At 43.6% G+C, this 26,330-nt stretch overlaps 1 protein-coding gene across 2 annotated transcripts in view; it reads right to left on the bottom strand.

Moving 5' to 3' along the window:
* The window catches only part of SNAP23 (synaptosome associated protein 23), a 64,555-nt gene that overhangs the window by 3,469 nt on the left and 34,756 nt on the right, over positions 1 to 26,330 (bottom strand). The window contains exons 2-8 of one of the 2 annotated variants that reach the window (XM_069732541.1): positions 24,611 to 24,772; positions 16,395 to 16,506; positions 13,877 to 13,918; positions 11,540 to 11,588; positions 10,749 to 10,866; positions 2,715 to 2,861; positions 505 to 649 (exon numbers count right to left, since the gene is read on the bottom strand). In XM_069732541.1, coding sequence (XP_069588642.1) covers positions 505 to 649; positions 2,715 to 2,861; positions 10,749 to 10,866; positions 11,540 to 11,588; positions 13,877 to 13,918; positions 16,395 to 16,454 — 561 coding nt within the window. In that variant the 5' untranslated portion in view covers positions 16,455 to 16,506; positions 24,611 to 24,772. The remainder of the gene's footprint in view (positions 1 to 504; positions 650 to 2,714; positions 2,862 to 10,748; positions 10,867 to 11,539; positions 11,589 to 13,876; positions 13,919 to 16,394; positions 16,507 to 24,610; positions 24,773 to 26,330) is intronic. The other variant, XM_069732540.1, reaches the window with a different exon arrangement.

Genomic DNA, 26,330 nt, shown 5'->3' with positions numbered 1-26,330 from the left:
GTTTGGACGGAGCAGAAAACCCACTCCGCCCAAAGGGCCGCCCCTTCTATATGGACAGTGATTCCGGATGTGTTCATTGCACACATCCGGAATCTCCGCACCCTACACATAGGACCCTGTTACTTACCTTGCTGCCGCAATGTAAACCGACTTGCTGCGTTCTAAAAAGATGCGCCGCATGTCCAGAAACGCAGGGCTGTCATACGCATAGTGGAGATCGTATTTCATAAAATCCTCTCCCCTATGCTGTAACATCTGGACGCTGCGGTTGTACGCAGCATTCAATCCGCAGCTAATCTGTATGTAATCCGGCCTGTGGACACATACCCTTAGTGTTTTGGGCCCCACGTTGGCTATACCCAGCCCTGATTAGTATACGGAGCATTAGCCCTGCACCCTTTCTATTAAACATTTATGTATTTACACAATACGGTTGGTACATTAATCAGACAAGTCGTATTTGTAGAACTGATCCCTGTGGATTTCAGCACGGGCCGGACTCACCTTCTCGTTAATCCGGTCAATCATTTTGTTCTGGCTGTCAATTTCGTTGCCCATGTCTAAAGCCATGCTCTTTAAGTTTCCTATGATGTTGCCGACCTGTTGCAGATTTTCATCCATTTCATCCTCTCGGGCGTCATTGGTAACCCTACCAGAAACCACGAGATTATTAATTACTTGCACACACAGGGGTCGTTAGTTGGGGGGGAAGCTTTTAATAGCAAGGCAAAAATAAAGATTTTATAGTAAACTTTAACGAGGAAGCAAAAAGCATATATTATGGGAAAAAAAAACAACAATTTCTGCCTGCAAATATTGAGGCTATATGGAAGGATACAGACTGAACAGTCTGACAATGGCCAAATTTATAACGGACTCATGCTAGATGATAACATTTTGGAACAACGTCGGCCGAGCCGATGGCACAGACTGCGCTACCCTATGCTGTAAGGAGAGAAGCCAGTGACCCAGCCAGTGTCTGAGCAGTGATAGCAGTGGTAATGAACTCAGCAAATCCCGATTGCCTAGACTACCAGCCTCCTGTGCAGGCTATGAGCAATAACCTATGATATTAAAAATCCCCCCATTCTTGGAAACAAGAGACTAATTTTAATAAGAGGCAAATTGCTGGTCTTAAACACTTTGCAGCTGTACCCCCATATAAGATAATGCAACCCTTTACAGAGGGCTGTCCAATTTCCAAAAACTCCTGTATGCAGGTGCAGTTGGTTTATAAAAAAAAAAAATGCACAAAAAATGTGCCTTACCCTCTCTGGGTCCAGTGCCAAGTCTCCACCTATGTCAGTTTTGGTCTACAGTGCTGCAGACAATCAGTGAGCTCAGTGGCTCTACTTGAGCAGACAGCACGAGCTGCTGAGCTCACCAATGTCATGTCAGCACTGGAGACTAGAACAAACCCCGGGAGCAGAGACTCCGTGCAGGACCCAAGGAGGGCTAATCTTCCCCCCCCAACAAGTTATAAGAGGTGTACTTTTGATTGACACCATTGTTTGGTTTTTAACATATCGTGCCCTAGAAAACGGGAAAAAAAATTCCAAGTGTGGTGAAATTACAAAAAAAAGTACCATTCCACAACTGTTTTTTGTTTGGCTTGTTTACTATGTTCACTAAATGCTAAACTGACCTGCCAATATGATGCTCCAGGTCATTACCAGTTCATAAGACACCAAACATGTCTAGGTTTTTTTTTTTTATTTAAATGGTGAAAAAAAATTCCAAAGTTTGTTTAAAAAAAAAAAAAAAATTGAGCCATTTTCCGATACCCGTAGCGTTTTCATTTTTGGTGATCTGGGGCTGGGTGAGGGCTTATTTATTGTGCACAGAGCTGATGTTTTTAAAGATACCATTTTGGTGCAGATAGGATCTTTTGATTGCCTGTTATTGCATATTAATGCAATGTTGTGGCCACAAAAAAAAACAAATGTGTAATTCTGGCATTACTCGGTTCGCGCTTTAGCAATCGGGTTAATTATTTATTTATATGGATAGATTGGGCAATTCTGAACGCGGCGATACAAAATGTGTTTTTTTTATTTTATTTTGAATGGGGCAATAGAGGGGTGATTTGAAATTTATTTATTTATTTTAAACTTGGCATGCTTCAATAGTATCAATGGCAGACTAGAAGCTGCCATAACCCGATTGGCTCTGCTACACATAGGCGATGATCAGATTGCCTGCATGGAGCAGAATTGCTGACTTGCTATGAGCGGCAACCATTGGGTGGCGCTCATAGGAATCTGGCAGTAACAACCAGAGGTCTGCTGGAGACCTCTTACTGTCATGCCATCCCATCGGTGACCCGCGGTCATGTGACAAGCGACGATGGCGGGATTTCCGGCACGCTTGCCGGAAGTCAGTGTTAAATGTCGTTGTCAGAATTTGACAGCGGCATTTAACTAGTTAATAGCTGCGGGTGGATCGCAATTCCACCTGCAGCCGTTAGAGGCACACATCAGCTGTGCCGGAAAACGTGGGCTCAGTGCCGAAGCCCACATCAAAGGGAGGGTGTCCGACGTCGGTGTACTATTATGCCCGATGTTGGAAAGGGGTTAAGACCATATGATTTACTAACACTTAAAGACAATGATGGTTGTTGCATGAGTGAGCTCCTTAATTGAAAAGCTCTACAAGCCACCATGCATGCCCCTTGCCCAATGACTATAGTAACACCAGAGCATTGCAATAATTACTTCTTAATGTATCCACCGCTCTGACCAGCTCCACTCGGCTGCTGCCCGTTCACCTGTCTGGGCTGCTTGGAGACCACATCTTCTGATCCTTGCTCCTTGCTACCCCATGCCTTCTTATACACGTCTCCGGTTTCAAAATTTTTTGACCTGGTAATGAGATTAAGAAAGATTACAATCCGCAATGCCCAGACTTGTAACATGTACACGGGCTCCTTTGTGAAGAAGGTGGATGGTATTTAAAATTCTGGAGCGCTCCTATGGGTGGGATGCAGCATACATTTCACAGCTCCCTGAAGGGGCCCGTTCTGAGTATCTCCACTCATAATCATGTCCTTCTGGCAGGTTGAGAATGAGCACAGGAAATAATGGCTGCGACAATAGTGGTCTGTATGTATTACATATAAAGGGTATACATGCTGTCCATTTACATGGGTTGTCCTGCTTTCTTCTAAAAAACCAGCACCACCCCTGTCCATAAGTTGTCTGGGGTATAACAGCTCAGTCACATACACTTTAATGGAGCAGATTGCAATAACACGCCGAAACTCAAGACAGGAAGCAGCCGCCATGATTTTTTTTTATAAAGTACAATATCTTTGAAGGGAGCATATCAGCACAAAATGACTGTTCAAACCAAGCACAAGAGCTCGGTGCACCTTGGCATAGGCAAGCAGTTAACTGCACTTTCCCACCTGCTTGTTTTCCATCCATCTCCGCTCTTCTTTTCCTAGTGTAAATCCAGAGCTGTCAATCAAGGAATGGAAAGGTGGAGATAGTTGAAAATGAAGTCGAGCTCCTCGGCCACGCCGAGGCTGAACCAAGCTCCTGTGCTTGATTTGAACAGTCAGTTTGGGTTTACAGACTCAAAAGGGAGGAGAGCATCAGAAAATGACCTATTGGTTAAATTCCGATTTTGCAATTTTTCTTTTCATATCATGACCTGTATTTAAAGGGACACTGTCACCTGAATTTGGAGGGAACAATCTTCAGCCATGGAGGCGGGGTTTTTGGGTGTTTGATTCACCCTTTCCTTACCCGCTGGCTGCATGCTGGCTGCAATATTGGATTGAAGTTCATTCTCTGTCCTCCGTAGTACATGCCTGCGCTGTGCAATCTTGCCTTGGGCAGGCGTGTTCTACGGGGGACAGAGAATGAACTTCAATCCAATATTGCAGCCAGCATGCAGCCAGCGGGTAAGGAAAGGGTGAATCAAACACCCAAAAACCCCGCCTCCATGGCTGAAGATTGTTCCCTCCAAATTCAGGTGACAGTGTCCCTTTAAAAACAAAGCTGGTCATTCGCAATTTTCACTCTGTCCACAGCAGCTTTTTAGACTCCTACCTGTTTTTCCAGCAGGCTCCTGAATATCAGAGGCAGGATTACAGTAACACCTCTATATACAGCTGATAACACAGGATCCACTATGTAACAGCTCTCCTGCTCCCCCTTCCTTCACAATGACCTTTTGTACACGCTCATTAGATGCATCAATACAAAAAGATAGGGTCGAGGTCCGTCTATTGCTGTGCGGATTTTCCCAAAAGATATGAAAATTGCAATTTTTTTTATTTTTAATACAGATTGTGATACAGGAGAAAAAAATAAATGCCAGAAATGTTCTGTATATAGACGCTGCAATGTGTGACCGGTTCTTGTCCTATACACACCCAAAAACAATTACTGGGTGTTTACGTGTCACCAGTGACATTCCCGGTGAACTTGCCCCTGTGTCATCCTCTGGAACTTGACAAACACAGTAAGAGCCGTCTCAGTCAGCAGGACATCTCATTATGTCATCCCAGATGGCGAGGTTCATTACAGGGCAGTCTACATTAAATGACACGTGGGAGAACAAATCACGGCCTTCATTTTCCAATCTCTGTCATTTCAATCTATTGTTTATGCAAAGACAGAATTAAAAAAAAAAAATCAACACTCCACAGAAAACAAGAGAAATGACACCGACGGGTATTGTTACTGGCCGGGAACAAACATGGCACAAAGAATACTGAACCAATAAGGTGGACATGTATGAAAACCGGTGCACGGGTAAAGCCGGGGTCTCCTTATTGTGAGCACCGCCACGGATTTTACCGGCACCAGGGTCCAGAAACGTCCCCCAAAATATCTACAGCTGAAGCCACACAGGACAACTACACAAGCACATATACTGCCACTGTAAACATGCAGCTTCACAGGGGGGTAACATGCAGGACACCAGAAACTACCAGGCCGCGATGTCGGACCACCAACCTGAGCCGACACTTCAGCTTCCTAAGAACTCTTCATGTTAGTAGGCAAAGGAGAGATGAGAGAACAAAAGACTTGTAAGCAATGGAGCGATAGGTTAGTGACGAGGCAAAGCAGTGATGATAGATGGAGGATTTAAAGTGAAGCTCATTTAGGCTAGGGTCACATTGCGTTAGCGCTAAACGGATTGCACTAACGCAATGTTTTCTATGGGGCTGCGGTCGGGGTCGCGGTAACGTCCCCGCTCTCGCAGATCCCCGATCTGCGAGAGCGGGGAACGGACCGCGAGCGCGCCTCGGACGCTGCAAGCAGCGTCCGCGGCGCGCCAGGAATCACCGGCGCGTCGCTAGCGCGTGCCGAACATGGCACGCGCTAGTGAAGCGCGTTCCCATTGCCTTCAATGGGCGCGTTAACGGACGCGTTGCACGGCGTTAATTTCGCCGTGCAACGCTGTCCGTTAAACGCGGTCCCATAACGCAATGGGAACCCAGCCTTAGGGTGCAGGGAAATTGCAGAACTAGCAATTCCCCAACGCAGGATGATTGCAATGATCTCCTGTATGTCCTTTAGAAGGTCGGAACAACCTGAAATGCAGGCCGTTGCGATTGCTCCTAATTATAATTAAAGGGATTGTGACAAGACTGTTATATTAGAGAATACCTATTTATGCAATTCCACTAGATCAGTAATTCCCAAACTCCAGTCCTCATGGCCCCCAACAGGTCATGTTTTCAGGATTTCTATAGTGCTGCACAAGTGAGAGAACTCCAAATGCTTCCATCACCTGTGCATTACTAAGGAATCCTGAAAACATGACCTGTTGGGGTCCGGGAGGACTGGAGTTTGGGAAACACTGCACTAGATAATAACGAGCAAAGACTTACAAAACACTCTCAGGCTATGTGCACACGTTCAGGTTTTTTCGCGGTAAAAACGCTATAAAAACTCATTAAAAACGCATACATTATGCATTCTATCATTTAGAATGCATTCTGCATGTTATGTGCACATGGATGCGTTTTTTTCCGCGAAAAAAACGCATCGCGGTAAAAAAATGAGCATGTTCATTATTTTTGCGGATTTTCTGCGTTTTTCCCGCAATTCTATGCATTTGGGAAAAAACGCACAAACGCGGTAAAAACGCATGCGGATTTCTGGCAGAAATGTCCGGTTTTTGTCACGAAAATTTCTGCAAGAAATCCTGACGTGTGCACATACCCTCAGAGGTCGCAACAATCTCTGCAGATAACGGTTGATTTGGTATTCGTGATGAGCGAATGTGCTGGGATAAGGTGTTATCAGAGCTATCCAAGTGTCTGCCCCATGCTCTAATACTACATGTGTGTCTCACAAAATTAGAATATCATCAAACAGTTCTTCAATACAAAACGTGAAACTCATTATATAGAGTCATTACAAACAGAGTGATGCATTTCAAGTGTTTATTTCTATTAATATTGATGATTATGGCTTACAGCCAATGAAAAACCAAAAGTCATTATCTCAGTAAATTAGAATAATTAACAAAAAAAAAACACCTGCAAAGGCTTCCTAAGCATATACAAAGGCCCCTTAGTCTGTTTCAGTAGGCTCCACAATCATGGGGAAGACTGCTTACTTGACAGATGTCTAGAAGGCAGCCATTGACACACTCCACAAGGAGGGTAAGCAACAAAAGTCATGGCTAAAGAAGCTGGCTGTTCACACAGTGCAGTATCCAAGCATATTAATGGAAAGAAAACAAAAAGAAAACAGCTGACCGCACCACCGATCCAGCTGACTGTGAACGCTTCAGGTCAATTAACCACCGCTGGCCTGCAGATCTCGGGTGCTTCTGCCAGAAAGATAGCTATCGTAGGCACGTGAGTAAGGAGAAAACGGCAGCACTCACCGACCTTCGATGCAGGTTCCTTTATTAAGACAATATCTTCACGGCACGGGGGTGTACATACATAGAAATGTGGCAGCTAAACGATGGACGTTTCGCGGCCACCTGGCGCTTCAACGGGTTCAATGAGTGAACGGACATGACGCCTGAAGTAGTGAGCACACACGGAGCCCCTCCCTCCCTCCAGCCCCACACCGCCCATCCACAGTACAAAACTTATTAAAACCAATTAAAAACAACACTGGTGAGTATAAACATAAGCGCTAATCTATACGGATATAAAATACCCTAATGTTATGCGGCACAGCGGACAAGCCGAATCTACTGTCTTAATCTTAATTATTAATGGAAAGTTAAGTGGAAGGAAAAAGTGTGTTAGAAAAAGGTGCACAAGCAACCGGGATAACCACAGTCTTGAAAGGATTATTAGGAAAAGGCCATTCAAAATTTTGGGGGAGATTCCCAAGGAGTGGACTGCTGCTAGAGTCATTGCTTCAAGAGCCACCACACACAGATGTATCCAGGACATGAGCCACAAGTGTCACATTCCTTGTGACAAGCCACTCATGACCAATAGACAACATCAGAAGCATCTTACCTGGGCCAAGGAGAAAATGAACTGGGCTGTTGACAGTGATCCAAGGTGTTTTCAGATGAAAGTAAATTTTGCATTTCATTTGGAAATCAAGATCCCAGAGTCTGGAGGAAGAGTGGGGAAGCCACAATACAAGCTGCTTGAGGTCTAGTGTGATGTTTCCACAATGATGGTTTGGGGAGCCATGTCATCTGCTGGTGTAGGTCCACTGTGTTTTATCAAGACCAAAGTCAGCGCAGCCGTCTACCAGGAAATTTTAGAGCACTTCATGCTTCCCTCTGCCGACAAGCTTTTTGGAGATGGAAATTTAATTCTCCAGCAGGACTTGGCACCTGTCCACACTGACAAAAGTACCATTACCTGGTTTACAGACAACAGTATCACTGTGCTTGATTGGCCAGCAAACTCGCCTGATCTTAACCTCATAGAGAATCTATGGGGTATTGTCAAGAGGAAGATGAGACACCAGACCCAACAATGCAAACGAGCTGAAGGCTACTATCAAGGCAACCTGGGATTCTATAACACCTCAGCAGTACCACAGGCTGATAGCCTCCATGCCACGCCGCATTGATGCTGTAATTGATGAAAAAGGAGCCCTGACCAAGTATTGAGTGCATTTACTGAACATACATTTCAGTAGGCCAACATTTTGGATTTTAACCCCTTCCCGACCTGTGATGTAGCGTATACATCATGAAAGTCGGTGCCAATCCAACCTGTGACGCAGCATATGCGCCATGGCTGGCTGCTGGTCGGGTGAACGGGTTAACCGAAATGTCACCAGACCTGCAGGTACGTGAGGACCTCTAGATGAGCCCAGGGGGGGTGGCTTTGCCCCCCCCACCCCCATGGCTACGATCGCTCTGGTGACCTCTGTGTCACCCCCTTCCAGATCTGATTGAAGCTAGCGTCCATGTGACGCTATCCCCCCCTGCCCCAGTTTTCCCATTAGGGTTAGAGTTGGGCTAAAGTTAGGGTTAGGGTTAAAATTAGGGTTGAAGTTAGAATTGGGGGATTTCCACTGTTTAGGCACAGCAAGTGCTCTCCAAACACGACATGACGCCCACAGACCATTCCATCAAAGTCTGCATTCCAAAACGTCACTACTTCCCTTCCGAGCCCCGACGTGTGCCAATTCAGTAGTTTTCTCCCACATATGGGGTATGAGCGTACTCAAGACAAAGTGGACAACTTTTGGGGTCCAAATTCTCCTGTTACCCTTGGGAAAATAAAAAGGACTAAAAGATCAGGTTTGTGGAAAAAATGATTTTTTTTTTTTATTTATTTTCACGCCCAGGGATTATAAACTTTAGTGAAACACCTGGGGGTTTAAAGTTATCACCACACATCTAGATAAGTTCCTTGGGGAGTTTAGTTTACAAAATGGGGTCACTTGTGGGGGAGCTCCAATGTTTAGGCACACAGCGGCTCTCCATAAGCGACATGGTGTCCGCTAATAATTCAAGCTAATTTTCCATTCAAAAAGTCAAATGGTGCTCCTTCCCTTCCGAGCCCTGCTGTGCGCCCAAACAGTAGTTTACCCTCACATATGAGGTATCGATGCAGAAATTGATGAAAAAGGAGCCCCGACCAAGTATTGAGTGCATTTGACCAAGTATTGAGTGCATTTACTGAACATACATTTCAGTCGGCCAACATTTTGGATTTTAAAATCATTTTTCAAGCTGGTGTTATAAAGTATTCTAATTTACTGAGACAATGACTTTTGGGTTTTTACTGGCTGTAAGCCATAATTATCATTAACAGAAAATAAACATGTGAAATACATCACTCTGTTTGTAATGATATGAGTGTCAATTTTTATACTGAAGAACTGAAATAAATCAACTTTTTTATGATATTCTAATTTTGTGAGAAGCACATATCCGAGTCCCTGCGGCTGCATGTTTTACGGCTGTCTATCAAACAGGTAAACCCTTCATGTGTTGAGTCTGTCGAACAACCGCGGGGAGTGGAATATATTTTTTGGGCACGCTGAAGTCACTCTGTTAGAACACGCGCATGCTCGCTCATCAGTGCTAGGTATACAGTCACACATGACAGATGGGTTGCAAAGATTTCCTGTTTACCTGAAAACAACCCGATCAGACACATTGTACAGATTTTTAGTAGCAGAAATTTCTGCAACAAACCTGTCCATCTTTGCTGATATCAAACACTCCTGGCGCCCCGACAGATCTGCGGCACAGCTTCATAAGTTATAATGGCTGTAAATGGTACTGCTGGCTACGCTCATAGGTAGAAGTGCTAGGCTTTGGACCTCTGTGATCTGATATTACACTTATTTTACGGGTTGGTCTATTGTAAACCTGAAAACCACTTTTGACAAAAAAAAAAAAACAACCCATAAACATATATCTATACATGTTTACATAGTAATATTTACTGTGTGGAATACCTGCCAATAACATTAAAATGGGCTGTCCAGGCTTGGGATGAAAGTCTGCAGACTCTATATGTGCTCTACATGCTGTCATGATTCACCAGTATGTGCGGTACAAGCCAGTGATCATATACAGCTCTGGAAAAATTAAGAGACCACTGCAAAATGTTCAGTTTGTCTGATTTTTCTCTTTATAGGTATATTTTTAAGTAAAATGTACATTTTTCATTTATTCTATAAACTACTGACAACATGTCTCCAAGATTCCAAGCAATAAATTTTGTATTTTTTTTTATGAAAAGGAGAAATGGTCAAAATTACAAAAAAACAAAACAAAACCAGTGATTTCCTACCTCAAATAATTCAAAGAAAACAAGTTCAGAATCATTTAGAAACAACAATACTAATGTTTTATCTTAGGAAGAGTTCAGAAATCAATATTTTGTGGAATAACCATGATTTTTAATCACAGCTGGCACAAAAATGTAAGCAGTTCTTCTTTATTTGATGGCTTGTGACAATCCATCATCCTCTTGATTACATTCATGGGGCTCAGGTCTGGAGATTGGACTGCCCATGACAGGGAGTTGATGCAATGGTCTCTTAATTTTTGCCAGAGCTGTATATGCGATATACATATTTGCAGTTATGTGCAGACTAGATGTGTCAGACTTCTCTCAATTTAATGCCGTGGAGAGTAGCTAAGCACGACTAGTCGGCATATGATCACAAGAATCTAAATGGCATACATACAGTCACCTGACCACCTGCTTGCAATGGCAATACTGGGGAATCAGGACAGTGTGCACACTGTATAGTGTCACCATTCAGCAGTCATATAGAGAGTCTGCACATTTTATATTTTAAGAGTTCCACTAAAGGGCCAGCACCAACCTCCTTCCCGGACAGACACACAGGCCACAACACTTGTTCAGCTCTGTCAGGTTCTTCTCTGCTTCTCGCATATCTTTGTTGATCTGGTCCAATCCTTCTTCCACGCGTTTCAATTGTTCTGAAAAAAATAAAATTCTTACAGAATTACTGAATCGTAGTGTGGAGTCGCCTTATCTGTTGTACTATGGACACCTATATGGACACATTTTTCTCTTACTGGATTATTTTTCCAATGCTATCCTAAACAGATATAAAAAAAACAAAAAAAAAAAAAAACAATTCTGCAACGTGTCTGGATTTCATTTATTAGTGTTGCTCATATAGCACCAGCATATTCTACAGCGCTGTACAGAGATATTGAAGTCATTGCCATGAGTCCCTGTCTCATACTCCCTTCCCGTGCTGGCGGCACAATTCTAGGGATGTTTTCCAACACTCTGACGACATTGTCATGCCATGTTAGAGCTGCTGCCAATCAGTAGATGCTAATGGGTGGCAGTGCTCACCTCCCCCCAGACATCCGAGTTTTGTGTCTACTCTCTCACTTCCTACGCATGTCTCATGTGTCCATAGTGGGTAGGCAGGGAAGAGTGGAGTCAGCGCCGATTGTCACGGGATCCCTGCAGCCAATGTCACGCAATCCCAGGGAGAAGCCGCACCAAAACCACTGGAAAGGCGTCAGCACCGGAGGGGAGTATAGCAGTTATTAATTTTAGTGGGGGGAAACAGAGGTTTAGAAAGGGTTATCCGAGTAATGGACATCCCCTTTAGTTTATGGAGTACAAACTCACCGCCTTGCTCATCGAGCATCGTCAGCGTTTTCACTCCGGCATCTTGGCTCTAGAACAGAGATGTTGTTATAAGCACTTACATCCTAAGCAGTTACATTGCCATCTACTAGGTAGCGGGAACCACTTTAAGGGATATTGTAAGTTTTAAAGTGGATTTGTCACCTGAAATGTTCCACTAAGTAAAAACATAAAAGAGGCGAACTCCTTTGTAGCAAAAATATAACAAAACAAAAAAAATATGTAAATAAATCAGTCCAGGACAGATCATTTGATGGAGCTCGCTGCAGGTTCTGTATAATTACGGAAAGCCTACAATTTACTATGCAGATAGTGTTAACCTAGGAGGCCATGAATGCTGCGATTATATATAAAAAGAACAAACAGATCTGCTATACGAACATCTATTCCCCAATTTGTATTACCCCAATTGTCTTAAAGAGGGTGGTTTCAAGTTGTGTGGTTACAAAGTGTTGGTAAAAACTGTTTAAAAATCTTTTCCATTTTCAAGAACCGATAATGTTACCGTTTCCGGCTTGTTGCCTATAATACCGGCCACCTTCCAGTCTCAATATTTAAGCTGAGTTTTCTGATTATACAATAACAGTCCCAGGTGGGGGATGAACATGGGATAAGTGTAAATTGAGGGTGTAAGTAGCTACTATAAGGTTGCATGTACAGTACAGACCAGAAGTTTGGACACACCTTCTCATTTAAAGATTTTTCTGTATTTTCATGACAGAAAATTGTACATTCACACTGAAGGCATCAAAACGTGGAATTATATACTTAGCAAAAAAGTGTAAAACAACTGAAATTATGTCACGTTTTGCTTTAATGACTGCTTTGCACACTCTTGGCATTCTCTTGATGAGCTTGAAGAGGTAGTCACCGGGAATGATTTTCACTTAACAGGTGTGCCATGTCAGCTTTAATAAGTGGGATTTCTTGCCTTATAAATGGGCTTGTGACCATCAATTGTGTTGTGCAGAAGTCTGGTGGATACACAGCTGATAGTCCTACTGAATAGACTGTTAGAATTTGTATTATGGCAAGAAAAAAGCAGCTAAGTAAAGAAAAACGACTGGCCATCATTACTTTAAGAAATTAAGGTCAGTCAGTCCGAAAAATTGGGAAAACTTTGAAAATGTCCCCAAGTGCAGTGGCAAAAACCATCAAGCACTACAAAGAAACTGGCTCACATGAGGACCGCCCCAGGAAAGGAAGACCAAGAGTCACTTCTGCTTCTGAGGATAAGTTTATTCGAGTCACCAGCCTCAGAAATCGCAGGTTAACAGCAGCTCAGATTAGAGACCAGATCAATGCCACACAGTTCTAGCAGCAGACACATCTCTAGAACAACTGCTAAGAGGAGACTTTGTGCAGCAGGCCTTCATGGTTAAATAGCTGCTACGAAACCACTGCTAAGGACAGGCAACAAGCAGAAGAGACTTGTTTGGGCTAAAGAACACAAGGAATGGACATTAGACCAGTGGAAATCTGTGCTTTGGTCTGATGAGTCCAAATTTGAGATCTTTAGTTCCAATCACTCTGTCTTTGTGCGACGCAGAAAAGGTGAACGGATGGACCCTACATGCCTGGTTTCCACCATGAAGCATGGAGGAGGAGGTGTGATGGTGTGGGGGTGCTTTGCTGGTGACACTGTTGGGGATTTATTCAAAATTGAAGGCATACTGAACCAGCATGGCTACCACAGCATCTCGCAGCGGCATTCTATTCCATCCGGTTTGCATTTAGTTGGACCATCATTTATTTTTCAACAGGACAATGACCCCAAACACCTCCAGGCTGTGTAAGGGCTATTTGACTAAGAGGGAGAGTGATGGGTTGCTATGCCAGATGACCTGGCCTCCACAGTCACCAGACCTGAACCCAATCGAGGTGGTTTGGGGTGAGCTGGACCGCAGAGTGAAGGCAAAAGGGCCAACAAGTGCTAAGCATCTCTGGGAACTCCTTCAAGATTGTTGGAAGACCATTCCCGGTGACTACCTCTTGGAGCTCATCAAGAGAATGCCAAGAGTGTGCAAAGCAGTCATCAAAGCAAACGGTGGCTACTTTGAAGAACCTAGAATATAAGACATAATTTCAGTTGTTTCACACTTTTTTGTTAAGTATATAATTCCACATGTGTTAATTCATAGTTTTGATGCCTTCAGTGTGAATGTAAATTTTCATAGTCATGAAAATACAGAAAAATCTTTAAATGAGACGGTGTGTCCAAACTTTTGGTCTGTATTGTATGGACTGAGCCGATGCCGATAGGTCACAATCACCGGTGACCAGGAGCCACATTACTAGGCCACAAAGAATGATGCTTACCTGCTCTGCAAGCGTCAGCATCCGACGAGTGCTTTCTAGAGACTGGGAAAAAAAAAGTCGTCAGAGGTCAGACAGCAGACTTACAGGGAACATGATCACTCGGTTTTACTGGATACTATTTCCCCATGCAATAATGCTAGAATGTCTCTTAGAAGCCTGTATAGTGCCGATCCTCTATAATTCCACCTGGAAATGTCATGCCGGTAACCAGAGTTGGTAACACCCAATTGTGGATAGCAACGAGGTAAAAAGTGTTTTGTCACCGAAATTAAAACAGCAACACAGCATCCACAAGATGGGGAGCAGCTGCACCTTCCCGCATTGCACCTACTCTCAGCGTACAGTCTGATGGGAAAGTGGTACATTTTGACTCATGAGCTTTGGACACGAGATTAACTATAAAAGGCGCTGTTCACATTTTACAATCTACAAGTCATTAACTGGTGGCCGGGTGCAGGGCTGGACCCTCCAACAATAATCTGGGAACCCAGCAGCCATTTCTCCAAAAATAATACAGAGTATTTAAGCATTAGATGGCAACCTGTAGTGCAAGGACAGTCAGGGGTTCAAAAAGCTAACAAATGGCTACCAAACCCCTCACCACTGTATGGACATGTGCAAACTCGGCATATCCATGCCAACGTGCCAAAGCAGGTAACATGGAAAGTTATAGTTTGAAAAATATTGCAGATATAAGTTCATAGCAAAAAAAAAAAGGGAAGAAGCCAGCACTGCTTATGGTCAGAACGCAATAACTGAAGTGCAATTGCACATAAATTCTAACTGTATTTCAAATATGAGACATTTAGCAAACAATTGATCAATTCTTTGAGCTACCCCGCCACTTCACGGCAATCTCATAATGGGGCAGTCCTAATCTTCGTATTTTATTTACGTTGTGCCATTATGGCTTCCTGAATGTATAAAAAAAAAAAAAAAAACCAAGGGAGTGATTCTGAAAATGCTCCAGGTACAGTTCGCATTTAATGTGGTCCTTTTTTTTTTTTTTTTTTTTTTTTTTTTTTTTTATACATTCAGGAAGCCATAATGGCACAACGTAAATAAAATACGAAGATTAGGACTGCCCCATTATGAGATTGCCGTGAAGTGGCGGGGTAGCTCAAAGAATTGATCAATTGTTTGCTAAATGTCTCATATTTGAAATACAGTTAGAGTTTATGTGCAATTGCACTTCAGTTATTGCGTTCTGACCATAAGCAGTGCGGGCTTCTTCCCTTTTTTTTTTGCTTTGCATTGGTATGTGGCTGACCACCACTGTTGCCGCGCACGCTGGGTTATGTGCGCCATTCTTTCTGTGTTCACTGTGATTGATAGGCTGCTGTGCACACACACAGCAGCCCTGCCCCGCCTCAGGCTCAAGTTAGTTGTGCACCTGTGTCTCAGCCTGTCTCACCCTTCATCTTTGGTGCGGGTTTGGCAGTGTGGAAGCCAGATCTGAAATGTCCGCACTGGACCTGATCGGCCTTTACCTGCGCTTGCCTTTCCTGGCACCAAGGGAGTGATTCTGAAAATGCTCCAGGTACAGTTCGCATTTAATGTGGTCCTTTTTTTTTTTTTTTATACATTCAGGAAGCCATAATGGCACAACGTAAATAAAATACGAAGATTAGGACTGCCCCATTATGAGATTGCCGTGAAGTGGCGGGGTAGCTCAAAGAATTGATCAATTGTTTGCTAAATGTCTCATATTTGAAATACAGTTAGAATTTATGTGCAATTGCACTTCAGTTATTGCGTTCTGACCATAAGCAGTGCGGGCTTCTTCCCTTTTTTTTTGCTGAGATATAATTTCATGACAATCATTTGCATGTTATTTGGCCTAGGATTATAAAACCCTCTCTCCTTTGTCCAACCAGGACTCTGCAGGAAGTCCAATATTTTCAAAGCCTCAAGGAGAAAGCTGGCACCTAGCTCTGCAGGGTGGTCGAGCCTCCAAAGGCTGTGAGTGACAGATCTCACACCTTGAGGCAGCTCAAAGAAGGAAAATGGCTTGCTTGCAATCTGAGTCATGCTGAAGCTGCCAATGAAAGTTCTAAAAATATAATTTAACTTTGGGCTGCTCTTAAATATTGATCCACAAGTCTGTTTCTCAGTTTAACTTTCAATTCTACCAGGGCTGGTTTCTGGCCTGATATAATCCCGTTTATGAACTGGGTTTATATCCAATGAAGAACTCGTGGGCTGGCAGCACTCGTTTCACTGGTGCTAATGAAAGGGGCCTTTAAGCCTGTCAGGGTTGTGAGCGAGTTTATGCCACGTCAATGACTGCATGGGCCATATCCTCTCACTCTCTGTGCCTCCCTGTGCCCATGTGTACAGGGCATGTCTGTGTAAAACTGTACCAAGCTGACCATACGTGTCCCCAGGGGGTGCAGAACAACACGTTGGTTAAAGTGGGGAGACCACATTACGTGATCCGTCTGACATAATAGTAACAATAGGCGGGTTGGCGAGGTGCAAGTTCATCACATATAGTCTGCAGACGTTGGACTCTTACCTCATCAGTGACCTGATTTGCTCGAAGCTGGACGTCTTCTAATGTCATATCATCATCCATGGTGGCTTATGTGGAAAACGAAGGACGGCTACAAATGGAAGATTCTTATAGGCTGTTAAAAGAATAAATGAGCTGTGAGCAGAAGTCAGGGTCTTGGCCATCCCTACATATATGAGCCACATAGTGGTATAGTTCTTGTGTCAGCCGTCTATTAGTAATGAACTTCAGTGTATGATCAGAGTAGAACGGAGATGTGTACAGAGCATGGCGTAACGGGCAATGACGCAGCACGGGGAACAGAGGCTCCAACTGCAAGTCACTGTGGGGCCCAGTATAGTTCATAACACAGTGACAGCAGAAAGTGCAGTGAGCGGCCACTTGGTTATTGATAGAACATGCTGACTGTATTATTGCATCAGTTCTCCGTCCATACAACTGTGCAGTGTATGAGGACATTGAGCCGGAGGAGAAGTACAATATATGGAGAAAAAGTATTGGCACCTTTTAATCACTTACATTGGGTTTGTCATTCAGCACCTTGCCCTCCAATGTATAATATCCGGCCCCTGGCCCTCCGGTGTATAACATACGGCCCCTCGTCTGCAGTCTGCCTTTACCAACATGTGACAGTACAGCCGGTGGTGTAATGCACACAGATACCAGCGCAGTCCTGTAATAGGAGCCACCGGGGTAACAAGTCCGTTCATGACATTTCTTCCCTCACTTCCCTCATCACCTGTGAGTGATATTATTGAGAAGTGGAAGGAACCACAGCAATTCAGCCACAAAGTGGCGACCCAATAATGTTACAGAGCTGAGGGCCAAGTACCAAGGAGCAGATGGCAGAAAAAGTCAGAAATGATCTGCTGACTCCATAACTGCAAAGCCCAAACCTCCTTTGTTATTAACATCAGCGTAAACACTACGCCCCTATCGAGAGCATCATGGCTGAGCAGATGAATGCAGCCTTACATTACCAAGCACAATGTCGAGCGTCGCATGGAGTGGTGTAAAGCCGCCACCACTGGACTCTGCAGCAGTGTAAACGTGTTCCGTGCTGTCACAGATCACACTTCTGTATCTGGCATCTGATGGATGAGTCTGGGTTTGGTGATGCCAGGAGAACGTTACCCGTCTGGCTGCATTGTGCTTGCTGTAATGTTTGGTAGAGGAGACAAAATGCTGTTGGACTGTTTTTCAGGGATTGGTCTTGGCCCCTTATAGTTCCAGTGATGGAAAATGTTAATGCTTTAGCACAACACGTTTTGGACACTTGTAGCTTCCAATTCTGTAGAAACAGATTGGGTAATGCCCTTTTCTGTTCCCCGAGACTGTGGCCATTGCCCAAGGTTCATACAGACATCGTTGTGGTGTGGGAGTTTGGTGTAGAAGAACATGACCGACCGTACAGAATCCGGACCTCAACCCCTTCCAACACCTTTGGAATGAACTAGAGCGGAGATTGTGAGCCCGATCCTGCAGCTGGAGGGGTCCCAGTACTTTTGGCCATATAATACATGCCTCAGGTTTCTCCTAGATGTGAGATGCTTCATGGAGGCGGGGTGTTGTGCAGACACAAGTGATGAGATAATAATGTGCACATTCTATAGGATCACTGTGAGGTCACAGGCCTCATGCACATCATCTATATTATGTCGGATAGAACAGATCATAACTTACAGGGGTTGGCCACTAGCCACTTATCACCTAGCCATAGGACATTATGAGGTGATAGTATCGCCCCACCATGACAGCCTGCCAACACTTCCCTAAAAGAAGGGGCCAGAAGACTTGGGGCTCTAGCAACAACTCATCTCCCACGTGAACAAGTGGATTGGGCGGTAACATTCAACAAATCCCCCTTTTCTCATCAGATATTATGTGTAAGGGGGTCCTTCTCAACCCTCCTAATACTTGGGATGGCAGATGTGCCAAAACAAAACGATGATTTCCGGGCTTTAAGTGGCAATGATAGGGAGGTGAGAAGGAAAGTTATTAAAATAAATAAATCTAATAAATAATCTGACAATTCTTTGAGCAGGACTCAGTCTTGTCCCAGAATGTAAGAACATGGATGTCTTCTTCCAAAAACACAGCTTGTGCATAGTGTTGGAAGTCAGCAGCATTTACTTCAATACCAGACACAACCTCCTGACCGGTGTGGTGCTGTTTTTAGAAGAAAGCAGACATGCTTTTCTAACTCTGGACAGCCCCTTTAAGCAGATTTGGTGTACATCGGCACACATTGTAAGTAGTACAATCAATGAGTGATTTACGATTCATTGTTACATGCAATTCGAGAAAATGATCAAAACGGTTTTAATAAAAAGAGGGTTAGGAAGCAGTTTTATCTACTGTACTGACAAAAGGTAAAAAAGCAACGCACAACCTTTTTCACGCTCATTCAATAGAAGTGGTAAAACCAGAGAGTGAAAGACCCCACATCCCATTCTGCAGAAATGGTTTCAGGTTCTTGTAGTGCACCAGGATGTGAAGATTTACATTCCCGTCCTAGAGGGGTCTGTCTACTAGTGAAATATCATATTAAGTGAACCGGTTGTTGCTGCCAAGAAGAAAACTGACATCTCCCAGCTTAAGGCCCCTTTCACACATCAGTTTTTTGCCATCAGGCACAATCCGGCGAGTTTTGAAAAAAAACAGATCTGGCAAAAGTTGCCGTCGGATCAGTTTTTTTCTCATAGACTTGTATTAGCGACGGATGGCCTCACGTTTCATCTGTCAAAAATTCGTTTTATGGAGGTCGGAGAAAACGGACGTAGGAATTTTTGTCTGTTAAAAAAAAAAAAAAAAGGGGACAGTGACGGGTGCGTCGCCGTCCATCGTTTGCTAGAATGGAACCCTATGGCGCCGGATCGATCAGATGATGGAATCCGGGGACAGATTCCGTTGTTTTAAACTAAGCATGCATCTCTCTCTCTCAGAAATCCAATTACCAGATCAGCAAGTCGGATCCGGCTAAAAACCGGATCCTTCGCATCAGTTTCACAATTTGCGACGGATCCGTTTTTTTTTGTTTTTTTTTTAAATTCGCCAGATTGAGCCTGACGGCAAAAACCGGATGAGTGAAAGTAGCCTAAGGCTCCTTCTGAGATGTAACGACTTTATCAAGATCAGATTAGGAACGGAAGCAGAAGAGGATGTATGACCCCGACTTATGAGCGGTGGTATAAACAAGAACATGGACACAAGCGGCACCACCCACATGTCACCAATTATCAAGATATTAGCACACATTTAGGCTGCCGTCACACTAGCAGGATTTGGTCAGTGTTTTACATCAGTATTTGTAAGCCAAAACCAGGAGTGGGTGATAAATACAGAAGTGGTGCAAATGTTTCTATTATACTTTTCCTCTAATTGTTTCACTCCTGGTTTTGGCTTACAAATACTGATGTAAAATACTGACCAAATACTGCTAGTGTGACGGCAGCCTTACAGAGAAGCCACAATCAGAAAATAACCTATTGTGTAAATCAGGTTTTTGTGCTATGTACTTTTTTTTTTTTTTAAATACCGTATATACTCGAGTATAAGCCGACCCGAGTATAAGCCGACCCCCCTAATTTTGCCACAAAAAAACTGGGAAAACTTATTGACTCGAGTATAAGCCTAGGGTGGAAAATGCAGCAGCTATCGGTTAATGTCAAAAATAAAAATAGATACCAATAAAAGTAAAATTAATTGAGATATCAGTAGGTGAAGTGTTTTTGAACATCCATATTGAATCAGGAGCCCCATATAATGCTCCATACAGTTCATGATGGGCCCATAAGATGCTTTATATAAAAATGTGCCACATATAATGCTCCATACAGTTCATTATTGCCCCATAGATGCTCCATATAAAGCTGTGCCCCATATACAATGCTCTGCACTGTTCATCATTGCCCCATAGCTATGCCATATAGTGCTCTGCACCGTTCATTTTTGTCCCATAGCTGTGCCATATAGTGCTCTGCACCGTTCATTATTGCCCCATAGCTGTGCCATATAGTGCTCTGCACCGTTCATTTTTGTCCCATAGCTGTGCCATATAGTGCTCTGCACCGTTCATTTTTGTCCCATAGCTGTGCCATATAGTGCTCTGCACCATTCATTATTGTCCCATAGCTGTGCCATATAGTGCTCTGCACCGTTCATTTTTGTCCCATAGCTCTGCCATATAGTGCTCTGCACCGTTCATTCTTGCCCCATAACTGTGCCATATAGTGCTCTGCACCGTTCATTTTTATCCCATAGCTGTGCCATATAGTGCTCTGCACCATCCATTATTGCCCCATAGCTCTGCCATATAGTGCTCTGCACCGTTCATTCTTGCCCCATTGATGCTCCATATAAAGCTGTGCCATTGCTGCTGCTGCAATAAAAAAAAAAAAATTCCATACTCGCCTCTCTTGCTTGCAGCTCCTCAGCGTCCCGTCTCTCCGCACTGACTGATCAGGCAGAGGGCGCCGCGCACACTATATGCATCATCGCGCCTTCTGACCTGCAGAGTCAGAGCGGAGAGACGCCGGGAAGATGGAGCGACGCCCGGCGTGTGGAACGGGGATAGGTGAATATGCGATACTTACCTGCACCCGGCGTCCCGCTCCTTCTCCCGGACAGCTGGTCTTCGGTGCCGCAGCGGTCACCTATCGGTGCTATCAGCGGTCACCGTTACCGCTGATTAGAAAAATGAATATGCGGCTCCACCCCTATGGGAGTGGAGTCCATATTCATTTTTCTAATGAGCGGTCCCACGTGACTGCTGAACAGGGGAAGAACTGCGGCACCCGAAGACCGTGGGACGGCAGGGGGAGCGCCATGATAGCCGGGACTAGGTGAGTATGCCTATGAGAAATAGACTGAATGCAACACACATTTTCTGGAAAAAAACAAAAACCAAACACGTTCCTAACAATTTTTCCTCCCCCCCAAAAAAAATACTGTAAATATGTTGTCACATGGACGGCAAATGGATGTAAAGGTTTTTTCTTTCTTCATGTGAATAAAAATATATGGCTCAGTAATGCCGCTCCGGAAAAATAAACACAAACCAACTTAAAATATAATCAATGAAAAATATACTATAATAAAAAATTACAATAACTCACCATTTAAGCCCTGACGAAGCCACCCTGTGTTGTGGCGACACGCATTGGGTCTCCTAGTAGCCCACATTAGGACTCTCATGAGAGGTTTAACAGGCTGAGGCAGGATATGCCTTTAGGTATTATAGATTGATAGCCTCTGTTTTACATGTGGCCTCTAAATGTTCCTGGTGTTACTCTCTCAGCACTTTCATGGCAGATTGTGGGTCGCATATCACAAGTGACTGCTCCGCTTGCTAACAGTCCATGCTACCTTGTAGTTTATCTGTCCATATGCACTTCTGTTTTTTATTGTTAGGCAGGTCTGTGCGGTGTGGTTTTTTTATTCTGGACCTAGGGTGCAGGGATCTATGTGTCGATGTTAGCTTTATTTTTTGCTATTTGTTATATTTATACATATTTTTTTCTCATTTGTTGTTAATATTTTTTGTACAACTGTATATTACCCAGGGGAGTGCCAAGGTACTATGGCCTATTTACATCACAGTATGGCCAGGTTGGTCTTTGTAAGGACATACTATATTTAAGGTTATACTGTTGAGTCCTATGTGGGTTACTGTCGTATTAGGGACTGTTGTGTATAGCATTATTATGCTTTTTAAATGTTTTTAAATGTAAGTGTTTGTCACTTTTTGTGTTTCTCAATAAAGCTGTGTTCACATTTATGCCATACTCTTATTGTGGTGATCACAATACATAGGACCTAGTCGGTTTTTCTTTGAAAATAACTCACCATTGGGGGCGTGGCCTAGGCAGCAATGGTGTAAGGTGTGCGGTGCCTAAGCTCCTGAGTGACATCGTCTGAAATCAACTCAAACCGTGGAAAACAGCATCCTTTGGTAAAAATAATCGAGGATATGTTCCCAGTATCTCTCTAGGATAACAGAGAGCCTAAATTTGTGACTTAATTGTCTCTTCTGAGAGAAATTCCTGTCAGCATTTTGAGGCCTGTCAATCTTTGTGACAGGAATCCTCAGCTGTTTTTCCTGCCGGTTTTCTCCCTGTTAAATTGACTGTGATTCCTCAACTTGTCCACCCAGTACTGTGACAACCCACCTGACAACAGAAGAACCCTCAAAATTAACGGGTCACAGAGTTTATTACCTTCACCCCGACACCGGCCCGGCTAATTAGAGAAGTACCAGCTCTCTGGGCGCCATCTTAGAAAATCGTCATCTGACACAATAGGAGTATTTACCTGCCCATCTCTATACAGCACCAAGCCTCCCCGGTCTGAAAGGCGGAGGCAGAAAAGAACAATTAAGGATTCAGGGAGGATCCGGTGAAGTGACAGACAGCGCTTCTCGCCACCTCCAACACTCCCCTGGACTTCGCATCATAGGAGAAAACAGAAGACGCCGCCATTTTATTGGTGGCCAGCGGCGGACCAGGCGACACACACGACCGACTCCTGTTAAAGCTGCGCTGGACAACCCAAGCTGGACCCGATCAGCTGCAAATCTAATCGGCGGTAAGTTCCAGCTCCTGGCTGGGAAAGTCCCTGCATCGGAAGGCGGCAACACAAGCTGAGGACTTAGACAGCAGGCCGGACTGCTTCAGCGCCATTTCTGGAGGTGGTGAGTTCCAGCTTATGCTGGATGCTGCATCACAGGGGGTAGAGAGATTAACGGAGTCCGACGGTCAAGAACGCCGTTGGCTTTGAAGACCCTGCCAGATCCACTAGCAAGAAGAGGAGACTACAACACAACTAATCCTGCTGACGACTAGTTAGGAGCCTGAAGGGCTTTTAATGCAAAAGAGCTATAACCTAATTTCTCTGGTAGGATCAAACCCAGGTGAATAGTATTAGTTTACACACCCCTCTGCATCTCTGCATAGTCATAACTACTGCCTGCCTATATAGTACCTTCTCTCTCCTAAATTATATTCTTAGGGTTATTCTAATAAGCAACCCTTTGTCTCTTACTTCAGAGTTACCAGTAGAGAATTCTGATTAATCCTCCCTAAAATTCTTCCACGACAACATATAAATCATTCTATATAACTCCAACTTTGCTGGGAGATTTAGAGTGTGGGCAACCCTCCTACCCTATTCTGTGACTGTCTTAGTTACTACTATCTGAATTCTAGAGCACGGATCGGGGATAATTATGAGTAAATCCTCGGCCAAAACCCAATTCTCAAACATGGCCTTATCTAATTCTCAAAAAGCCCAAAAATTTAAAGGGGTAGGGCGAAATACATCAAAAGACTTGATAACTAAAACAAGTCCCAATAGGTCCAGGTCCCAACTAAAAGATGAGGAAGATTCAGACCACGAAAAACTCTCTAACCAAAATGAAGTAAAACAATCCTCCCCCACTACTATTATAGAGATGGATTCATCTACCTCTTTAAAGAGGAAAATTCCAGAGGTTATAGCCGGAAAATACACTACTCCACATGACTTATCTGACGAGGTCTCAGAAACCTCTCCCAACTTGAGTCCAGCTAAATCCAAGCAAAAAATAAGTAACCCAAACATAGATGATACCCAGGGATTTGATCTGAATTCTGTGGGGATTCTTATATCTAAATTGACAGAGAAAATGGACAAATTCGAAAATGGTATGAATGAAAAATTTGATAAACAAAATAAATTACTAGAAGACTCATTGTCCCTCCTCAGCAAAAGGATGGACGGGTTTGAGGACAGAATTAAAAAAATAGAAGAGAGGCCAGATCTAACCTCTAAAATAAATAAAGACATCACAAAAGAGTTGCACAAGCTGAAGCTCAAAGTAGCGGATTTAGAAGATCAAAATCGCAGAAACAATATTAAAATTAGGGGCATCCCCGAGACCATAGGCCCAAACAAACTGGAGGAATTTACCAAAAAATTATTCAGGAAAATTATTCCCTCCCTAACAGAGCAAGAGCTAGAAATTGACAGAATACATAGGCTGCGAAAACCGCCCACCATCCTTAAAGACCTACCCAGAGACACACTCATGAGAGTGCACTTCTTCAAAACAAAAGAAAGAATCCAAAATTACTTTAGAGAAAATAAACATTTCCCTGAGCCATTTGAAAAACTAAAAATATATGCTGACCTCTCCAAAGAAACGATTGAAGGGAGGAAAACTTTTCAAAGCATTACCATACCTCTCAGGGACAATGAAATCTCCTATAAGTGGGGATTCCCACTCAAGTTAATAGTCAACTACAAAGGCAACTTTATCGTTCTTAATTCTCCAGAAGAAGGCAGAGACTTCTTGCACTCCATCAGTATTCCTCTTCAACCACGACATAAGGATCGCCTTGACTCTGATGGTAAAACATGAAGAGTTTTTGTTCAAGTTTATTGTTTACTTAAATGGGAAACAATCCCGATAAGAAGCTAATACCTATTTTTGGTCGTTCTTGTTAATGTTACATGGGTATAAGTTCAACAACCAAGAAGGTGTTGCTTGGGAGCTAGTAACACAAACTTTTCCCCCAACAGGTGAAATCAGGTTCACCTTAGTGGACCACTTCAAGTGGACATTACAGTTTATTGTTTATTGTTCTTAAGGTACCTTCACACATAACGATATTGTTAACGATATCGTTGCTATTTGTGACGTAGCAACGATATCGTTAATGAAATCGTTTTGTGTGACAGCAACCAACGATCAGGCCCCTGCTGGGAGATCGTTGGTCGCTGAATAAAGTCCAGAACTTTATTTCGTCGCTGGACTCCCTGGAGACATCGCTGGATCGGCGTGTGTGACACCGATCCAGCGATGTCTTCACTGGTAACCAGGGTAAACATCGGGTAACTAAGCGCAGGGCCACGCTTAGTAACCCGATGTTTACCCTGGTTACCATGCTAAAAGTAAAAAAAAACAAACACTAGATACTTACCTACAGCTGTCTGTCCCCGGCGCTGTGCTCTGCACTCCTCCTGTACTGTCTGTGAGCCGGAAAGCAAAGCGGTGACGTCACCGCTCTGCTTTCCGGCTCACAGCCAGTACAGGAGGAGAGCAGAGAAGCAGAGCACAGCGCTGGAGGACAGACGGCTGTAGGTAAGTATCTAGTGTTTGTTTTTTTTTTACTTTTAGCATGGTATCCAGGGTAAACATCGGGTTACTAAGCGCGGCCCTGCGCTTAGTTACCCGATGTTTACCCTGGTTACCGGCATCGTTGGTCGCTGGAGAGCGGTCTGTGTGACAGCTCTCCAGCGACCAAACAGCGACGCTGCAGCGATCCGGATCGTTGTCGGTATCGCTGCAGCGTCGCTTAATGTGAAGGGGCCTTAACTCTTACTTAACGTATATTGATTTCTTAATCCTCACAGGATTGCTGCTACACAATGAGTTTAAAGATATTATCTTACAATGTTAGAGGCTTAAATAGTCCACACAAAAGACACACCCTTTGGAGAGAACTATCCAAAAGCCATGCCGATATAATTTGTTTACAGGAATCCAAATTTAAACACTCAGACAACCCAAAATTTTCGCATAAAAATTTCCCATATATTTACAAGTCGGACAACACAAAAAAGAAAGCCGGGGTGGTCACAATCGTTAAAGGAACTATCTCATTTGAATTTCTAGAGGAGATCAAAGATGCTAAACGGAGGTTTCATATTCTTGTTTGTTCCTTGAATAACCAGATTTGCACAATCATCAATATTTACGCCCCCAACACAGGTCAAATAGGTTTTCTGAACAAAGTAAATAAAAAAGTAATGTCAATCAAGAGAGGTGCCATGATTTGGTTGGGAGACTTTAATTTGGTACCAAATGCAAATATGGATTCCTCCACCCCAAATAGATACCGATCACATACTTTAGACAATTGGATACACCAAAATGAATTATTTGACATCTTTCGGTGT

This window comes from Ranitomeya imitator, chromosome 1, assembly GCF_032444005.1.
Source record: "Ranitomeya imitator isolate aRanImi1 chromosome 1, aRanImi1.pri, whole genome shotgun sequence".
In the NCBI taxonomy this organism is placed as follows: Eukaryota; Metazoa; Chordata; class Amphibia; order Anura; family Dendrobatidae; genus Ranitomeya; species Ranitomeya imitator.
Note: the sequence above shows the minus strand (reverse complement) of the source record. Positions and strands in the feature narration are given on the sequence as shown.